Source organism: Protopterus annectens, chromosome 10.part0, assembly GCF_019279795.1.
Source record: "Protopterus annectens isolate FY-2018-M chromosome 10.part0, PAN1.0, whole genome shotgun sequence".
Classification (NCBI taxonomy): Eukaryota; Metazoa; Chordata; order Ceratodontiformes; family Protopteridae; genus Protopterus; species Protopterus annectens.
In genome coordinates, this window is record NC_056744.1 from 381158338 (window position 1) to 381180284 (window position 21947).

The 21947-nt window shown below is 38.9% G+C and overlaps 1 protein-coding gene across 2 annotated transcripts in view; it reads left to right on the plus strand.

Moving 5' to 3' along the window:
* The window catches only part of TSEN15 (tRNA splicing endonuclease subunit 15), a 148589-nt gene extending 127331 nt beyond the window's left edge, over positions 1-21258 (plus strand). For both annotated transcript variants that reach the window (XM_044085300.1, XM_044085301.1), the window contains exon 4: positions 20863-21258. In XM_044085300.1, the coding sequence (XP_043941235.1) occupies positions 20863-21070 (208 nt within the window). In that variant the 3' untranslated portion in view covers positions 21071-21258. The remainder of the gene's footprint in view (positions 1-20862) is intronic.
* The last annotated feature ends 689 nt before the right edge of the window (positions 21259-21947 follow it).

A 21947-nucleotide genomic window follows, 5' to 3' on the forward strand; every position in this document is an offset into this window, starting at 1 on the left:
GTTTTGTTTTGTACTCTATGCAAGTTTCCTGTAGCTTTTCTCCCCCGGCCTCTTCTGAAAATGGGTTATCTTGGCCCAGTGGACTTTCCCGGTAAACAAATGTCAAGCAGTCAATAAATAAATACATTTCAGCAGCTTCTGAATGAAGAAACGCCCACAGAAGCAGTACTGCCTGAGGCACAGCCTTTGAAATAAGAGGAGACCACTCTTGAAGTAAGAACAGCACTAAGGAAAAACAAAGTTAGGGAAAGCAGTGAGCTAAAATGCGGTCACAGCAGATGGGGGAGAAGGAGCTCCTGAGGGTACTCCCTGCAGTATGAGAGAGGCGTATCTCGGATGACTGTAGAGTGAAAATGCTAGTCCTAGTGTGCAAGAACAAAAGAGGCATTCATGCAGCGCGCCAGGTGTTTGATTCTTCTACATACCTCTCAACCTCTTAATACAAGAAATCTGGGAAAAGCCTAAATTAAAGTGGGGACATGGCCCCAAAATAGGGACAGATTTTAATTGTTGCTCTTCTAAACTTAGAAAGCTGCTAGAATAACAGGATTTGTTAGTATGCATTTTCTGAAGGATATGAAGCCTGAAAGTCAAATGCATGCCATTACTTAGTGATTTGATCTTAAGTTATTTGACAGAAAACCACAAATTTTGAGGAACACACAAAAAATCTGGACATTTGAGCAGTATGTACCTCTGTACTGCCCACAGATGTTAAACGTTCTGGAGAGGTCAATAAACAAATACGCAGAATAGTAGAGTGTATGATGGGAGATGAGCAGTTTGGGTTTGAGTCAGCATATGGCACAAATGACCGTATGTTTGTAGTGAGACCAATAATTGAGAAAAAGCTTGAGCTGAGTGGAGTCCAGCTGGACATTCCTAGACTTGGAGAAAGTGTATGACAAGGTCCCAAGAAAGCTGATTTGGGCAGTCCTGTAATGCATCAAAGTGCCAGAAACTGTAATGAAATTAGTACTGTCTATGTACAAGGATCGACTAACACAAGCACAAAAAGTGTGTAAACTCGTAGGGTTCACAGTGGGAATGGGTGTGCCCCAAGGTTCAGCTGTAAGCCAATTGCTGTTCATAGTGGTGATGGAGGAAATGGAGCAACAGATCTGCTGTATGCAAATGATGTGGCATTACAGGCACATGATGTGGCATTGCAGGCACATGATGTGGCATTACAGGCACATGATGTGGCATTACAGGCACATGATGTGGCATTACAGGCACATTCTAAACAAGAACGTTAGCGATGGATAGGGGAATGGAATGCAAAACTGAAGGCACATGGGATGAAACTTGAGTACAGATAATTGTAATGGCAACAAAAGGGAGAAATCAGAACTTAAGAACTGAGGTAAAAGGGTCAATAGTGGAGCAGGTTAGCATCTTCAGGTATCCTGGAGGGGCACTGATGAAAACGGAAGCTTGAATGAGGAGGTCAGTTTAGTCATATGGGCTATTGCTAAGTGGTGCAGAGACTTGGTGTGTGAGACAAAAGAAAGCCAGAAGAAGCTAAAAGGCAAGATGTATAAAACAGTGGTATGACCATTACTACTATAAGGTACAGAAACCTGGACACTGAAGGCAGAGCAGCTGAAGCTAGAAATGATGGGAATTAAGTGCCTGAGGGTGGTAGGCTACACACTGTGGTTAATATGAAGGAATAAGGACATCTGAGCAGAAGGGCTAGTAGTTCCAGTTGCAGAGAAGGTCAGAGAGAACCAATTCTGGTGTTTCAGACATATGTGGGAAAGCAGCAGATAATCTAGTGAAGGTGATTTTGGGACAGACTCTGAAGAAGGCAGAAGGGTAACCAGGGCATCCAGCAAAGAGGTGGATAGATTGTTTGAGAGAAGACCTGCAACTGTTGAATACAGGCGAGTGGCATTGAATTGAGAGAGATGTCGACAGCTGATGTGACAACCCAACCCCATGTAGAAAAATGATGATTGTGATGACAGCCCTAGGTTCATTTTATCTGGACCACAAGGATGAAAGAAGCAACTTATGAGCAAAGGAGGTTATTGAAGCGTTAGACAGTTTTGCCTTCTGTCTCTTTTTGCCAGAATTCTAAAAGACACGTTTTGTATGGAGTTTTACAGCAGTCATGACTGCCCTTCAAAAGAACTTCCAGTGAAAAGCCAGTTCTCAGGTTTCTACAATTTGGAGGACCAGAACAAAGGAAAGATAGGTCTTGAATATGAACTCTATAGACCAGTATTTATTTTATGTGCTCATATATTGGCAGCTGTTCAGCAGTTGAGCTCGATGAACAGAACTGGCAGTTGTCAGATTTTATTTGTTATAATGTCCTAATCAATTATGTTAATTTATAGATTGCAAAGCATTTCCCTGTGGTAAGAAAAAATGCTGAGGCCCTCCTGTTTAATCAGGCTTGATGGTCTTGGAGCAAGTACATCTGAAAAGCTGCTTTAATGTTTTTCCTATCTACATCCCTTACAGCTCTCAAAGGGGGGGTGAACTCTATTAGGAGCTCATTTACTTCAGGGATCCTGAAATAGCTTAAAACCAAGCAGTGCAAATTAGTTGGCAGACTTTAAAGATTGTCAGCAGACTGCTTAGTCAGAGAGAGTGGGTGAGCAAACTGGAGAAACTAGGGAAATTTATTTTTAAGCTGTGATATAGAATTGGGATTGCCTAGATATAGTAAAGCCTTGCTGAGTCTAATTATGATGACTGCCAAAAAAGCAGTTACTAAAAACTGGAAATCAAAAATCTAAACCAACTTTATCACAAGTGTCCAAGATTGTAACAGAGATGAAACAACTGGAACTGGGATATTTAGGAAAGGGTAGGACCAAAAAAGAGAAATGTGGGTTCAGTGCATGCAGAGGAGGAACAAAGTTTAAAAGAAAGAATTTGAATGAACTATGTAATGGTTGACTAAACAATGACTGATATGTTAAAAGTAATGTATAATCATTTGCAGCTACAGTTGTGTCGGCAAGGTTTGGAGTGTATATTTTTTGCAACTGAGATTGTGTCGCTGTGGTTTATTTTCATTTATATAAATTTATCATTGCCCGTGTTATAAGTAATAATTTAATAAAGATGTTTCTTGTTTAAAAAAAAAAAAAAATCCTATTGCACTGCTTGAAAGTGCAGAGTAGTAGAAAGTAAGGTGGGAGCTAAGCAGATCAGATCAGGATCAGCACAACTGACCCAATATTTATAATGAGACAGATTTTCATCATCTCCAACTTCTTTTCACAGAGTCCAGCTAGCATTCTCAGACTTGGAGAAATCCTGTGATGGTCTCAGAAACATTGGCAGAATTAATGCAGACTATGTGCAAGGATGCAGCGACACAAATATGAATAGGATTCAGACTCATGGGATTCCAGTGGGAACAACTTTGAACCCATTACTGTTCATACTGGTGACAGTACATTGGTGTATAGCTCAGAAAAGACACTAAAGCAGACACTGAACAAGAACTTCAGCAAATGGAAGGGGACTAGAATGCAAAACTGAAGGTATATGGGATGAAACTGAGTAAAGACGAGACGGTTGTCATGGCAGAAAATGGAGGAAATTGGAAGAAATTGAAATTCAGCTGGAATAGAAATAGTGGAACACTTATCTAGGAGTGGTGGAGAAGGTAGGTCTGACCGTGGAGCTCAAGGCTAGATTCAGAGGTGCTGCAGCAGAATGGCACAATGTTAGAGCTGGTCTATGGCAAAAGAATGCCAAGGGTGATGAAAAGTAAGGTGTACAAAACATTGGCACAACTAGTGCTTCTCTATGACACAGACCTAGATGGTGAAGGCAGAGTAAAAAATATCTGAAATGAATGGTAAGATGCATTTGGGACAGAGGAAACAATGAGGGCATGAATGGAGAAACCAAAATAGTCTCAGTTGCAAAGAAGGCCAAGGAGAACAGATTAAGGTGTTCCAAGTCATGTGCAGGAAGTCAAAAGATGATATGGTGAAAATAATCCAGGAGAGACGGGATGAAGGCAACAGGAAACTAGGATGGCCAGCCAAGTGAATGGATTACATGAGAGAAGACCTACAAAAGGCAGGGATGACACTGAATGGAGAGAGGTGCTAACCATTAACATAACTCCAAGCAGAAAAGTTTTATGATTTTCCAATCTCCCAGTATCCTGTTTAAAACTCTCTAAGGCCTTCCTGAGGGGTATTTTTCAAATGTATCCTTCCTTCAGCAAACCTATCCCTACTTGACTTTGGAAAATTAACTCTACCACCTTCTGAGCCAGCTTTTAGGGCAGAATTAAATATTTGGCGTGGAATTCTCCTTTTTAGGAGCTGCCACATCAGTAAGAAGGTCTGTTTTGTAAGCATTGTGTCAACCCTGCTTAACGGGTCTTCCCTAACAATAGTGTCCTTGCATATGAATCCATGCTTTGTTCTTAAGGTGGCCACTGAAATGAATTCAACATGCTATAAATTTGTCTGTAGTCTTTCACAAGTACTATAACATACTAAGTCATATTAACTCTCCTTGGGATCTCTACTTTGTGCTGGAAAAGTTGACTGTCATAATTTGAACCTACTCATAAAGCTAATTTTTAAGATTCTTGATTTGGAAAACTGTACATATCATTGTTTTGACATCTGCAAAAAGATTATGGTGCGTGAATCCTACCTCATATTTGTCAGACATAGGGTCTCATTAAGAGCAACCCTTTCTCTTTTACCAAAGTGGTTTTGGGGTTTACTTCAAATCAGTCTCTCAATTTTCTACCCAGAAGCTAAACAATGGGGAGAAAGGATCCCTGCATACTGTGGATGTCCATAGGCAGTTAGAGTACCATCTTGATAGAATTAAGTCCTTTACAAAAGCTGATCAGCTATTTATTTATTATCGTTGGACAAAAAAGGGACATCCTGTGCCTAAACAAACTATTTCCTGATGGTTGTCCTCAGCTATTGTTTTGGTTAAACCCACAACAGCAAATCCATTCCAGGCACATTCTACTAGAGCCTTGTCTTCATTGATGGCATACTGGAAAGGAGTGAACTATAGCTGCATCCTAAAGGCAACTGCATGGCCCTCTGTACATACTTTTGCAATTCGATAAATTAACACTTCAGTGTTGTCGTCTCGGTAAAGTAGTCTTCGGGTAAGTGGTCCTTCGCTTTTTAGAAGTAGGCCCTGGCATATGTCTCCTACATACATACGTACACATTTTTATTTACAGGATTATTGGGCGCTCTCTCGCGCCATCTCTCTCCTCGCTCTCTCTCTCTGTCTGAGGAAGCTTCACCTGACTGCTGATTTCCCTTCCCATGGTTAACCAATCAGCAGTCAGAGTGAAGGTGTGGGAGAGAGCCAGAGCTTTTGGAAGCTGGTTGGTTGCTATGTCCTGAGGAGGACACATCCCCATGTAACCTAAAGGCTACTACATCTGTGAGGAATTTGAACATTGGATGGTATGTGCAGCTTACACAACTGTACTTTTCTGATACAGGTGCCATATGATGATAAAAGGAGATGGAGCAGCCGACTTGGATCCCTTACTACATTAGTAGAGAAGTTTTATTAGTACTATAGGTTGAGAGTAGAGGCTTTTTTGCCAGATGAAGTAATACTACACTTTTTCGCATTTAATTTGAGTCCTTTTTCAGTATAGCAGGTGTTAACAAGGGTTAAGTTCTTTCTGAAGAGTACACGTTTTGGAGACATTTTTGACAATAACAGCCAGTCTGCAGTCATCTGAAAACTCAATCAGTGCTGGTCCTCATCAGTTTGGAGATCAGCGCAATAAATGCTGTAAAGGTGGGGTTCCATTACAGAGACCTGGGGGACTCTGCTGGTTACCTTCATACTTTCAGGTGAGGCAACTGACACACACATTACGTGGGGTCTGACATTTAACCATTTTGCTATCTATATTACCACAAGGACCTTTATTTAAAGCATTTAGGTAAATTCCAATGCCTTCATGTGGTATGGTGTCATACACTTTGAATAGGTCAGCATATGTTGTGTGAACAGCATGACAACTGTTGCAACATATGTGATCCTCTCATAGAAGTTTAGATTTTGTAGGCATGATCTCCCTTTTGAAGTCAAATTGTTGAGGGTCTGGCCTAATGAAGTTTTTGATAAGAGCAGTTATGACATAATGCACAGTTGTGCAGACCAAGCTTGTAAGAATAATGTTTCTAAAGGTACCGAGTTCCATGGTAAGAACACCCTTTTGGAAGGGCATCACCACTTCAGGAGCAAATCCTGTGGTAAGCTTGCCTTACTCAGTGTGAGAGAGGTTTGGTGAGGACACGGCTGGCAGTATGTATTAAATATCCAGGTATGCTGTCAGGTTCTGTGGGGGAAGTTTTTTTGTGTGTTAGCTCCTTCAGAATATGTTCATTGGGGTTAATTTGGGGGAGGGGGTGTAAATCTGGGATATGTGAAGTTTGAATAGATGTTTTGGGTGTGAATTTTGCACTTATTTGCTAGTGTATGCCAGTGTGTTTTGGGTCAGAATAGGTGGCCTCATTTTGGATAAGTTCTGAGCATTCTTGAATATTGTCACTTAGGTTCCAAATGTGGTTAAAGGAGGAATTATCCTTTGCTTCAGATGCTTATCTAAGTTACTAGGTTGCTTTATTACTCCCAGAGATAGTATCTCATTTTGTAACCATTTGAAATGTTGGGGCTCGCTAGTGAGCCACGCAATGCAGAGACTGAATGGCTGAAAGACTGGACTTGCATATACCAAGTCCAAGGTGCCATTTTTTTGGACTATTCCCTTTTTCTGCGGTATAGCCGTCTCCGAGTTGGTATATATAAGTTTGAGGGGCTTTGGGGAAAATGATCTGAGATTCGCACTTCTCCTTTGTTTTTGATCTTTCAGCACTCGACATTTCGAGTGCCAGTATTTCAGTAAGGAGTTCATTTCCCTGGTAATAGTTTTATGCTGGCCTCTATATCCGGAGTTTTGGATCAGCTGTACAATTTAATTGTTTTGAATTTCTCCTTGTATTTTTCTCTGGTCAGAACTGCTTATTCTTTGCATTTGTCTAAATGGACTTTGAGCTCCCATGTGAAGTTGACTGTAGTGTCAGTATCCAAACTGGTGCAGCCATAGGGGGGATTTGAGATGTTATGGTAGTTTGCGTTTTAACTATCTGAGGTCCTTAAACTCAATGCTGGTTTCATGAGTATTGTAGATTTTGAAGGCAAGTGTCGCAAGTTAATCGTCCATCTGTGCTGGGAATGAGAAACCAGGGGGAATCGTACAATGAGCAGCTATATCCACGAGGACCTCATTTAGAACATTATGTCCTCTGGTGGGTTTATTCATTTTTCTGTTCCAGACAATTTTGGAAATGAGTATTGTAGATTATGAAGGCACAAGTCACGGGTTTATCGTCCATCTGTGCTGGGAATGAGAAACCAGGGGATCGTACAATGAGCGGCTATATCCACGGGGACGTCTTCTAGAACATTATTTCCTCTGGTGGGTTTATTATATTTTCTTTTCCAGGAAAGTTTAGAAATTAAAGTCTAAGGACGTCTGGACATGTCCCCCATTGGAGTTATTGGAGTTGCAGTTAATTGTGGGGTAGTTTAAATTCTGTCAAAATAATAATAATAATGTTTCTTTAAATACGTTTCGGTGTTCTGGCATGATCATGTGGGGGACTAATGAATTTGCTACACTGGAACGTCCATTAATTGTGCTGTGATTATAAAAAATAAATAAAAATAAAGGGCATTATGGGACAGCAGTGACTTTACTTATTTATATGTAATCTGTTGAACAAGTGCAGGTCATCCCTTACAAAGCAAGTTGATTCAGTCATCTCATCCCATGCTGATAGATTCTGGCGTCCCCTAGAACAGTGGTGCACAACGTCTGGCCCTCCACACAACACCATCCGGCCCAGAGAGAGTAACAAAAATTAAAAAAAATGCTATGCCTTACTCCACTCACACAAACTTTCCAGCACGTGCTTACTAATTGACTGCAGTTGCGCACACCTCTAATTTTAGCTACGGAAGTAACTATTCTTTGTTGTTTATAACTTGTGGTCTGTAAACAGTAGTAATTTTCTGCAAAAGTTTGTAATAAGTCATGGCTGCAAGCCAGAATAAAATTAAATGCAAAGTTGATGTAGAAAACATGCAATTTCATGACTGCTGTCTTAAGTAAAAATCACAGTCACCTGAACCTATTATTAACTGGTAATGACTTGCTATGTTTTGATGTGGCCTGCAGATGCATTAAGAATTCGTATAGTGGCCCTCCCCATAAAAAGGTTGTGCACCACTGCCCTAGAATGACACCAACTATTCGGCCAGTTGTTGAAAGTGATTATTTTTTTCTTTATGCCTAGGCTTCATTGTTGGTTAAGGAAGGACTCCATTTGGGGCCTACTTCTATCAGCATTTGTCATAGGCATGAAAAGTGCTGACATGTTTCACAGCAAGTCAGTCATGGCTTTGTGTCCCAAGTTATTCACTCTCACATGGACACTACCATGTTATAACCATATTTACCCTGGGAAATGCTCTTTAGGGCCCTTGTAATGTCCAACATCCTGGTACCTAAAAGGCAGCTGACACACGTCTAGCATTGCAGAGAATCTGTATGCCTAACAGAGTCATCAATGACATTTTTATTAGTAGAATGTTAAATAGTACAAGGCTGAGAGGTATAGTCTGACTCTTGGTGACTAAGTACTGTAGGTATGCATGGAGGAGATGAGTTGGAGAATTTCCATTGAGATATACTCTTACTAGTTGGTGGAGACTTTCATGGAGATTTTTTTAATTGCCTCAGCATATGACATTTTAATGTGATTTTTTTGTTGAAAATGTGGTGAAGGTGTAAGCATACGATACACACTGTGTATAGTTTTTACGTGAAAGGGATGGCTCCAAATTTAATTTTAGTATTTGCAGCTGTAATCAACAGTTATTAGATGTTGAGTTTTTTATCCTTGACCATATGCCAGTTGTTATTACCAAATGCTAAGAGGTTGGCAACAGAAAGGAAACATAATATCAAGTGCTTTCCAAGTGTAAGATGGAGAAGTGCATAGGTAAAGTAAGGTAGATGCAAGTATATGGGTTAATTTAAATTTTGGAGCATTGCAAACTTTTTTTTTTCAAGGATTAAGTAGGTTAATTCTTGTTTGTGGAATAATACCCAGGTTATTTGAATGACTAGGTGGTTAATTTCACTGGTATGTGTATTTATGTTAAGTAATTGAGAGCATTTGTAGGGCATGTACTGGAGACTAAAGAGTATTGCTTTAACAGAAGCAGCTGCCCAGGTTCCAGCACTGCTCCATACAAACGACTTGCAGTTAATGGTGGCTAGAGTAGTGACATGGTCCCACAAAAGAAGGGAAAAGGCTAGCCTCAATTAGTAGTGAATCAGTAGATTAATTTGTCCAGTATTGACATGTAGTGCAGCTTGGCGAAACCCGGCCTCAAAGAGGAATAACCCCAAAGTTTTTTTTTGGGTGAGATACTAGGCAAACAATCAGATCAAATCGCATCTGTATAGTGCCAGTTGCAATCCCACTGTAAACAGAGCAGGCCTACAGTGTAATACAAAACTTGAAACAAGTGTCAAAGATTAAAAAAAATGTTTGCAGAACTCCACAGCCAGTAGCAATTACACTTAGAAACTTCCTCCAAACAATCAAAACTCTTAAACTTGCCCGACTCTTCTCTCACCAGAGATAAAAAGATTTTATTTTAGCAGGTAGACGAGTTGGTGCAAAATGCAGTGCAGCTATTCATAGGTTCATGGGTAAGTGTAGGCTAGCTAACCGCTTGGGCCAATTTAAGTGTAGGCTAGCTAACCGCTTGGGCCAATTTAAGTGTAGGCTAGCTAACCGCTTGGGCCAATTTCCCTCAAAGTTAAGAATCAGTACATGTACCTTTTTGTCTGAGAGGTAAATACCTGAGAGAATGAGTTCCTTTACCTTGTGTCGGAGTGGTAAATACCTTAACCATTGCCCACCTCCATCCCTTGGAATTTGTCAAAGTAAGAGGTTTAAAAGAGCATAAAACAATGCAGTTGCTATAGGTTCAGAATGAGGACAGTGACCAACAAAATTGCTTCAGTAAAACAGATTGTTTAAGCTGACAAACAAATAACTTAAACTGGTAATAAAAAGAGGTTGAATTAGATGAGAACTGCTAAATGATTAAAAAAATAAAAAATAAAATAACTGAAAGTAGTTTATACAGCTGTTGCAAGGCATGGAAACCAGCAGCAGGTGAGTAAGAATGCCTGGAAACCAGCACCAAACCAAGGTCTGGAGTCTGATACCTTTACACTCAAGACTCCCATCTGATGTCATTTCAACCTGTTTCTGCTTGCTTTAGTCCATAGGGTTTTCTGTAGTGGCTCCCCATTACCTTTACCAAGGTTTAAGCGTTGAAGTTTCATAATCGCGAATGGCCATATAAGCAAATTCTTTCCTCAGGAAAGAATTCGTTAGGCCGTCCGGAAATAAAATTAACTTTTCAACCTATTAGTGGAGGGCTTTGCTCCCCCACCCCCTGGCGGGGGCTGTGCACCCCGCACCCTCCTCTAACTTAAATATACCAACCGTTCTACATTGGGGAAAGGGCAAATCCCAGATAACGGCCAAGCAAATTATTTCCCCGAGGAAAGAATTCGCTTATATGGCCGTTCGGGATTTTGAAGCTTTGCTTAGGTGTCAATCATTGAGCACTCGACAACCTAAGCGGTCGAAGAAATAATGTAAATGCCTTTACCAGATAGTCAGAACTAGAAAATATCACTGTGCCAAGGCTGAAGGTGGGGTACTGCTAATTTTAAGTCTAGTTACTAAACTTCAGTAATTGCCTTGTGGCCTTGGCTTGCTTAAGTGGTGTCCTGTGTACTCAGAGGTTATCCCATGCCTCCTAGAAATGTGGTTGATGGTATGTCATCCCTGTAGTAATGACATGGATGTGGGGAGCAGTTAACAGTAATCCCCTTCCCCCAGCACTTCTCAGTGGAATTCTCCCAAAGTACACTGAATAAAGGTACCAAAATATGCTCTGAAATGTCTTTTGTATTGCATCTTATGTAATATGTTTTGTACTTAATCTGTTTGTAATTGTCCTTACCCTGATAGCCTGGTTCATGGCTGAAAAGGGTCGTCGAAGCAGTTCACTTACCCAGTTAAAGCATAACTAAATCCTACAGAATTTTAATTGCACTAAAGATGTTTATTCCTATAAGTTTGACTGAAGGTGCACTGTTTCACCTTTACAGCTGTAGCTGTCTATGGATGAGTACTACATGTATGTATGGTATATGTGTGTGTGTGTGTGTGTGTGTGTATGTATATATATATATATATATATATATATATATATATATAATGTGCATATACACACACAGTGTGTGTGTAATCGAAGTTTCAGAACTTTGAACATTAAAAAGAAAATAAAACAAAAAAATTCTGTTTTTAATGTTTTTGCGGGGGGGCAAGTCCCTACTAATTAAATATACAGACTCCAAAATCGCACTACATTGTGGAAAAGGGTAAATTTCTCATTCCGCTCTGAACAGAGGTCCCCATTCAAAACATTTAAAGTTTCAAAACTTAAGTCATATGGTCCCAACCATATGACTTTTGAACTTCGATAGGGATCCATATATAATATACACAGACACCTACACTTCCGTAGTTTAAATTCAAGTTTTCATATTGTACCAAATTATGAATGCTGCAGTACTTCATTGTTACCTTTAAAAATTTGCTTTTGCCAAAAAGAAAGAAAATACCAGTCTAAAATATACCACTGAGTAACTTCCACCCCTCACAGGTGTCTTATCCTACCATCATGCATCTGAGGACAGAGACGATTATCCCTCTAAAAAGTTTTTATTTGTTTGTGCTTGTTTATGGGATAGTGGTTTGATCCCAAATGGACCTATTTCACCCAGAGCATGGAACAACAGTAATACAGGAAAGACATTTTATACACACAGAAATTAAAAAGAAAAAAAGGAAAATTGAACAGCCAGTGTTACAAGAATATGATATATTATAGGCAAGTACAGTGTCTAGAAGATGTGATTGTTGATAGAGTGCACAATCTGTCACATAACACTACTACTGAATGCTTCAAGGTCAGTTGCATTCTGGTTACTTTCCTTTCTGGGAAATACAGAAGATTTTTGTCTGTTACACATGGGAATAGTTGTACAAACCACATTTGTAATTAGATAAACACTGGACTCGGGCCACAGTTAATAATAGGTTTATAGATGATCATTCTGCTTTAGGGCTCATGAGGACAGAGACACTGTGTCCTTTGCTAACTGTAGACCAATGTACTGTAGATGAATAAAAGCCTCTGTGTTAGCATCTTTCTGGCACTTTTATCCAGACAAACGTTTCTGCTTCCTTTTCCTGTAAATAGTGTTTCCTGTAAATAGTGTGTGGAGTAGTCCTTTGGTATGTCTCAGTAGTTTTGGAGCTGTATGTCATAGCCCAGAAACAGCACAGTCAGCTTTATCCAGGCTTTAATGTCCCCGATTGTAAGACCGATTTTAGACTGCTGGCCTTTTTATGTGCAACTGAAAATAGTGCAGACTGCTTGGCATTAGTGCAACATTTGTGGTTGTTGTTATACTACTCGTTTTTTGGCTTTCCTGTGTTGTACGAAAAGGCTTTTTGTCATATTCAGGGAGTGTTTATGTACTTAATGTGGTGTTAGGGTATCTTAATACTAAGGATGAATTCCATTGTCAGCTGTTTGGATGGTGAGGCAACCGTTCTCTGGCTGAGTGACATGCATAGTTGCATATCTTCCAGTTGAGGATTATGGGAATCAAACATGGTTCTTCATGAAATTAGTCACTCACAGCTCAGTTTCTTAACTGCTCGACTGCCAGATGCAGAGTATGTAATGGATAGTGTGTGCATTGTTCAGGAAAAGATTGTGATTGGTGGAGACTGGCAAAGAAGGGGAGAATTAATCCTTTAATAGTATATTTTGTTCAGTGGTGGGATAGTAGGGAAGTGAAAGAGGCACAGGATTCCTAACTAATGATCCGAGGGACTACTACTTGATGTATACTGCTCCGTAGGTTGGTATATGCAAACATCCTTAGCCCCACTTCAGGTGATTGAGAAAAACATGTTCCCAGACGCCTTGTATCTCCCCCTTCCCACTGGTATTGGGGAGGCTGTGACTCAGCACCCCCAAACACTGTCAGTGCCCCCAATGACACATTCTCACCTAAGGCACTGCGACTATGATAGCATGTTTCACCGCCTCGCATACTTTTCCTTTCTGACAGTCCAGTGCAGCAGATGGGCACCTAGCAAAGCTTACTCGCTCATGTCCAGCCACCAGCTACTGTTAATGAGTGCATATAGTTCTGGTATCAGAACTACTTGTGTTCATGCATACACACCTGAAGACATTTTCAGCAGGTAGCTGTTGGATAAAAGTACATTGGTTGTGTGACACACACCACAGGCAGGACATTTCAATAGTTCAGCTTCAGTGAAACAAATCACGGTAGATATTATATCCTTTAGATCGGCAATCCTCCATCATGAAGCTTTTACTGTGGGGTCTGCCTTTCTCATTTCGCTTGTGCTGGAGATTCTTGAAAGATGTGAATAAAATGTGGTCAACCTCCTCATCCATTCTGATGTTCAATGGCCAAGGAAAGGAGTTAGCATATTTGGCCCTGTTTAAGGTACGAGTGAGCAGTGCACTGGAAATTATGGTTATCGAAGTTAGATGTTTACATTATGTTGGTCCAGGTGTTCTGGTGCTGCAGGCTGTGATGGTATTTTACGGCTGCTTGTTCAGGCAGAATTCTTCTACCCATCTCTGCTAGTTAATACAACTGCTATAAATAAATATTTATACATATGTGTATATGTACATGTGTGTGTGTGTGTGTATATATATATATATATATATATATATATATATATATATATATATATATATATATATGTATATATATATATATATATATATATGTGTGTGTGTGTATATATATATATATATATATATATATATATATGTGTGTGTGTGTGTGTATATATATATATATATATATATATATATGTATATATATATATATATATATATATATATATATGTATATATATATATATATATATATATATGTGTGTGTGTGTGTATATATATATATATATATATATATATATATATATATATATGTGTGTGTGTGTGTATATATGTGTGTATATATATATATATATATATATATATATGTGTATATATATATATATATATATATGTATATATATATGTATATATATATATATATATATATATATATATATATATATATATATATATATATATAAAATACAGAGAGAAACAATTACCAGTCCTTCTTTAGTGTCATCCAATCCACAGATGCAGAATTTTTTTCTCTGCCAAGAAGTACATTACAGTAGAATTTGAATAATTTTCTTTATAGGCTATACCTACATTATTATCGCATCTGGTAACTTAAAACTTAGGGTGGTATTACAGGCATATTGCTGCCAGTTGTGCGGAGGTTTTAGACCTGATTGCACTGATGATGTCCTAGATTTCATTAGTGTGTATAGAGTGCTAGGTGCATGAATTAGGAGATAGAAAATGAACTGTGGGTAGAATTAGGAGATAGAAAATGAACTGTGGGTAGAATGAGAGAAGAGCACTTTGGGATCAGCTCATCATGGACACTGGGAAATGTACTCCCCAGCAGTGTTGAGCCTGATGCTGGGCAATGCAGCATAGGTAGCATGAGAGAACATTGGAACAATTTTGTAGATTGTCCACTTTGATCGTTCATCATCCACATGTGTGGGTGAGGAGGCATGGGTTGAAGCATCCATAAATTATGGCTTCTCTTTCTCTGCAACCACACACACACACACACACACACACACACATGTGCACACTGAAAACTGGAATAGTCGTCTGATGCCATGGGATGGCCAAGGGTGAAAACGGCTAAAAACTGATGCAGTCATGCTTTCTGATTAAAAAAAACTAGCAGCTGTGTTTTTTCAGTTGTGTACAGTATCCAGTTTTGTTTTATTATACAGATGTAGTTACAAACTGCTTTGCATTTTGCCATTTGTACAATATCTAATTTTTATGTTTTTCTTACTACTTTCCATTAGTAAAATGTTTTATCACTTACTCTTGCTCACATTTCAGAATCACCAAAGGGAACAGGGGTCTTCAGTATTTCCATGTACTTTGAACTGATAGCATTTTTCTAATGCCTATTCCTTTCAGCAGCAGAGAAGGTGCTTTCTTATCCATTTTCTTGGAATAGTTTTATTCTTCCAGCAACCCTGATACTTAACCATTACTGTGATCTGGATAGTTGAACTGGAGTCATATTCTCAGAGCAAAAACAATTCCTAGACTGCTGCTCTCTAGAACCTGAAGTTCCCTTTTAATTAAAAATAATTCAAAAAAGTCTCCCTTTTCTAAAAGTATTGGTACTGGTATGTTTTCTCATCTTTCTGTTCAGCCATGGTTAACTGTATTCCAAGTTTAACCAGTACTGGTGTGATGGGGTTAGGGATGTCACACAATTTAAGTTTATGCTGCTGGCATCTGGTATTTAAGGGGCAGCAGTTACAGGCATTGAATCCTACATCACAACCACCAGTGATATAGAAAGGGGTGGTTGATCTTAAAAGCTGATGGTAAATGTGTTCTACTGTCTCAGGCTGTAATCAGCAGTTCTCATCCACAAATACATTTTACACTGCACAGCAACAGAACAGGGTTGCAGTCGCTGTGACCTATATTGGCCTTAGACCAGTGCTGTCTCACCAGTGATAACTGAGACTTTAACATTTGTGTCTGTGTGTGTGTGTGTGTGTGTGTGTGTTGTGTGTGTACACCTGCATAGGACGTACACACACACAGTACATTGCTGGATGGTTACTGATAATCTTTCTAATTACAGCACCCCCTTTCCTTTTTATGTGATGCATGCTGCCACCAAGTAATCCGGGGGTTTAGTTACTGAGCCATCAAACCAGTGCTGTAAGGTAACCCTTTCTGACATCTTTTGTAAGTTAATAAGTTAAATCTTATGAAATTAATAGAAGCAGTCTTGTGTTTGTATAAAGCACTATAAAGCACTATAATTGTCTTCTGTTTTTGTTGGATTAACCTGATCCGTAATCCTTTGTTCTGCTATCATACTGATCCACCCATATATACATTTAACTGCAAGCAGTGCAAAAAAAACTACATATACAACATTACCTTTTACATTTGGTGACTTTTTTATCCTTGCCATCCTCCATTCAGATCTTATTAGACCACAAAAATCATTGTTCTCAATTGTGCAGTTACAGATATTTACCCAAGTCGCCTGTTACCTGATCTTGTACGTTCATTCTAATAGTCCTCCACTTAAATCCTCTGAAGCAGAAATAATTTGTGTTGTCATCAAGCAGAACAGGGAGGAATAACCTTTCACTTGACAGTCCATACTTTAAGATTCTGGCTTTGTCATTTGCACATACATAAATAATTTGCCATCATGTAAATTCATAAGAATTTTAACCGACTAGTTGTCATACGTAAACATTTTAGGAACCTAACAGATATTTTTTATGGCTCCTGTTCACTCTTGTTAAAAACATTTTTGTAAGTATCACCATATCAGACAAATGTTACTACACATTGGTGGTCCGTTAGTAGCTCAGATGTGTAGTCCAACAAAAGTTACACAGATACAGTACTTTACCTCGTCCTTACATTTCCAGGAAGAGAGACCCTTTTTATTTCAAACCTTTGTGTACCAGCTATGTATTATTGAAGGTGAGGGTGTTGGTTTGGGGGGTATGGAGTGGTGCTATCATGTGTTTTTATTCAAATCATAATTTTGTTGCAACCATTGTGCACCAGCAGGCATACAGAAAAGTCTCCCCTTTCCATTTAAAACTTGTTCCTCTCATTTACTTATCTATTTATTTATGTACCAAGGTAGTACACTGATCAAAATTGACCAACTGCAGGTACAGCCCAGGTGAAAATAAATTATATTTCAGATACATTGAATTACAATTAAAACTATCTTGCATTGCTATGTAGCAAGGAGAGTCTTTAAGACAGTAACTATTATGTTAATGGGAAGAAAGTAGAAAACATTTTAAAATCTTCTGATCTCATATGGTAGAAGTTTTAGAAATACCCACAATATCCACAGCAGCAATTTAAGAAATGCTTAGGAGTTATTTTATTCTAGAAATCACTACATCTACTTTTGTAAGCTGTCTAGTAATGTATCTGTATTGCAGGAAACAATTGTTTGTACCTCTTAAATGCCTCCACAGATTGCATTGATTGCTGAAGTGTTTCCTCTGAGTAATCCTGTTCAGCATAAACAGATCAACCAACATTTTTGTTAGTCCCCGTTAGATTTTTTCAGGAAGCTTGTTTACTGCTCTGTTGTAGCTTTTAACATTGTCCATTGAATCCATATACTTTATTTCCTTTGCCATAAATCTCACCAGCATACTGTTTAAACAGTATCGTGGTGACTTGTTGATAATGCAGGAATAGAGCATTCTTGACTAAGTTACTTTTCTTACATAACCAGCCAAAGAGTCTTTCAGTGCCACAGATCTTGTTGAATCTCTTCCAACAGAATTATCACCTCTTTCAAAAAGAGGTTGGAATAAATGGTTAAAGTAGTCTGTGAACCTATAAAATTCTTTCAGTGCCATAGATCATGGTGAATCTCTTCCAGCAGAATTATCACTTCTTTCGCATCAAGTCAGATTAGCTTTTTCATATCAGCATTACACCCTTTCGGTTTGGGTTGCATTTTTCAATCTGTCAGCACTCTTTTCTTCAAAACTCCTCTTTTCCATGTCAGTTTCACCACTTGCCAGGCGACACCTTAAACTGCTTTCGTGTCAAGTAACAATATACAAAGATAGTTTGTTTATACACGGAGCAGCTGAGGGAGAGCAAACTTCGTGAAGTATTGTGAGCTCCCACACTTCCAATGCTTGTTCTTTTGTGAGTATTTTTGCCAAGGTCATTTGTTTACCAAGCATTGTTTCTTGGACTGTGACTGCAGGAGTCTGACGTCTTTGGCACATTGTTAAAGGATTTAGCATTCTGAGTATTTAATTTTGTTTTTTCTGCAGCTCTGGACTCCAGTTAGATTTAACTATACTGCTTTGGATTCTTTCTGACAGTTGACCATCTGCAGAAGATTCCTGATATCAGATGCCACAAATATGCATTTACCATATTAGTCTGTGAGGGAGCCCTCCACATTGGGTACTTATAACTCTCCCACTGGTCTCTGTTCTAGAACAATCCTACTTCTATTGCCTGTAGTTCCTTCTAGGTTGACCAGGTTTGTGTTTGTTTATTGCATGCTGTCTTTTCTTTACTTTCAGATCGTGCCAGCTCAGTGAATTTCGGCAAACTGTTGCATACAGGGTCAAGGCATGCTGTCCTGGCCCAGTGCATAATGTGGCAAGTATGAGGTGCACATGACCCTAGTAGAAGTGACAAGACAAAAATAAAATAGCTGGGTTATAGATTGTAAGAGAGGAAATCCAAACAATTCACTTACTGTGGAGAAATGCCTCATATATGTACTTGATACTGTGATTGTAAAAACGGAGAAAAATTAATTTTATATTTGGTAAGGAATTAAAATGATTCGGTACAGTTCAAAGAAACCAGCTATGACAATTTGACTCTCATTTTATGCCACATTCTTACCACAGTTGCTGCCTACTTCTCTATCATTTGAGTTCTATGCCTTACAAGTTATGTGATTTCCTTCTCAAGCTTGATCGCTTACAAATCTGAAAAGGAAATGTTGGATGTGAATATGGCCTTGATCAGTCAAAAGCCATCAAGAACAAGCAATTACTCAGTAATATCAAATTGATCTTGTACATAAAGGAGCCAGGGAAATCTGTTCCCACTGGCTTAGAATGTTGAGGAGGGAATGTGATCTTTTTAATGAATATCCACTTCAACGCAGTTCCCCCTGGGAACTGCATTCTTTTGCTGCATTTTTATTCATGAAGTTTATTGGGACAGCACAGTGGCATAGCAGGTAGTGTTGTCGCCTCACAGCAAGAGGTTCTCCAGTTCGATTCTCAACTGCGGTGCCTTCTTGGAGGAAGTCTGCATGTTCTTGTGTTTGTGTGGTTTCCTCTGGATTTTCAGGTTTCCTTCCACATTCCAAAGACACATGCAGTAGGGTTGATTGGACACTTGAAACTGGCCATAGGTGTGCATGGATTGTGGTGTGTATGAGCTACGGTGGCAGGGCTAGCCACCCGGTGGTGTAAACCTTTGCTGTAGATTGTCACTGTTGAAATGACACCCCAACGTCATGTGCAAAAATGGGGGGAAAGAGGTTGTGAAGGGATGGATGAATAGAAGTTCATTTGAATCTGACAGGGCTGCTGAATGATTAAGTAATATTTGAAGACGTTTGTGAATTAACTGTGATCTTTTGGACTCTCTTCATAATGCTTAAAGTCCTTCTCTTCTCCATGAGACATGGGATGGTTTTCTGACTAGATTTATAGTAAAGGCCTTCTGTATACTTTCAGAATTAATCTTCTAATTATTTAGACGGTCCTGTCAAGGCTGTGACTGACAAGTCCAGCTGATTCAGTAGCATCTTTCTGGTCAGAACAACTATATTCTTGTATCTGTTTCTGTAATCTAGTCATTATCTTTGTATCTGTTTCTGTAATCTAGTCATTATCTTTGTATGTCTGTCAAGAAAGGTATTTTTTGTCAGTAACAGGTGTAAAGGACTGCAACTAGACCTGCAAAAACCCTTCGTTTGGTAGCAAGACTGTGGGGAGAGAAAATCTGTATATGGAGTAGCGATTTCAACCCCCCCCCCCCATGAAAAACTTTGACACTAATTCATCAAATGTTGTTTTAACTACTTGCAAAATGTCATTTTATCTTTTCACTCAGGAAAATTAGGCAAGGAGACTGTTTTGGTTTTGTGTTGTATTGGCTGTTTAGCATGCTAAAATTTTTGAGATTGTATGTGCATGTGTATTTGTAGAATTGCTAATTTATGGAAAATATGTATTTTGTGGATCTTAAATTGGAATGTGTATTTATTTTGTGTAATGCAGTACTGTGTCTGTCAGAGGTTATAGCTTTCTGAATAACTTCAGTAAAAGTTGTGTACAGTAGTGTGAGAAATGCAGTTAAAACTCTTATTGCAGTTTACTCTTTTGCATGGTGCAGGTTCAAGAAATGTAGGATGTGGGGTTGGGGGTTGATGGATCAAAGGCCCCCCTGCTTTATTTGTGACATGAGTATGGACTTGAGCAACCCCCAGCAGATACCAGAAGTTAATCACAGACAAAAGAATAAGGGGTCTGGGGATGTGCTTTGCTGTGTCATAGTCAGCATATCAAAGGTCACTTAGTATGGACTGCATTGCATTTACTGCATGCAAGTGCATCCAGTGTAGACTGCCCGAGATAGAACACAAATGCAAAAAATCCCACAGCCACCTACAGCGTAATGGGCATGGAATCACTCCTGCCTTTTGGCAAACTAACTATGGGAGTGAAGGGGTAGAGTGACCTAAAATCAGTTATCTTTCCAAGATGGAAACATTGTAGCAGAAAATGACTGGTGCTTGATTTATATTTTGCACCCAGTAAATTTTGTAATGAAAGTGTTCATACACATTAACCTTTTATGCACATTATGTTCCCATCAAGTCCTGTATCAATGGTTTGACCAGAAGCAAGACACCTTAATAATGCACCTTCTGCTTATTAGAGAGAGTAGCCAGTAATTTTAATTGGCAGTTTTTTCCTTGGTTTTTCCTAGGATAAAGAAAATCATGAATTACACCTGCTATGATGAAGACAGCGAAGAAAATGCTGTGATGTCGTTTATTCTGGCTGTGGTAGAAAGCGACTCAACAATAGTGTATTACAGGCTGACAGATGGATTAGTGGTACCAGATCCCCCAGATGAAATAGAGGACATTGACAATAAGCAGTGGAGAAAGAAAAGGAGGAAACTGCTGAGATGAAAGTTTGACACCGAACTAAAACTCGATGCGTAATGAAAAATCGCTCCAAGTCAAGCCATGTTACTGCTATAGCATTCTTTCTGTAATCGAGTTCATTAGAAAGAAAAAAAACTTGGTTTGTATTTTATTATAAGGAATAAAACCCACCAGTTCAATTTGTTTTTCAAGAATAAAAAACTTGCATTTTACCTGTATTTTAGTACCGTAGATATGTGCTTGCATTGGTGGTTATTTCTGTGCAGAGTAATCTGCAGCATGTAATGATTTACTCATTTTTTTGCATAGTAAAGTCATCACCCATAACATAAGCCATTGGTATTCAATGCTATACGTGAAAGTCCTTTTTTTTTTTTTTTTCCCCAAAAGTCGCACCAGGGAAGTTATTTTGCAGTTAAGTCTTGGTGACATTTTTATTTTGGCTGCATTTTCCAGCATCTTATAAAGTATGGAAGAACCCAAGTTAAATGATTGTTCAGTTTTTATTGTGCGGCATTAGAATAGTTTGTTGGAAATACCACAGATTAAACACTTATAAAAAAAACTAGTCACTCCATTTAGTTATTTGGCAGTTTAAGGCAAAAGCCTGCTGTAAATAATGTGTTGCATTGTTGTCAAATAGATTGTGGTGGAAAAGCGATTGAGTTGTATGTAAACTAGTAGATCTTTAGTGTGCTGCATTTGGGCTTACCACTAAAGGAACAGTCCTGTACTCTGAACTAAAGTTCAAAATTTAACGGAGAGCTTTCAGTATGTGCTGTGGTCCTTTATTGCATTTGGGCCAAGTGTACAAGTAAAGAAGCTCTTTACTTGAATGGTCTTAAGCCCGCCCCCAATCTCACTTTGAGTATCAAGACCCCATCATCCATTGATCCATTAG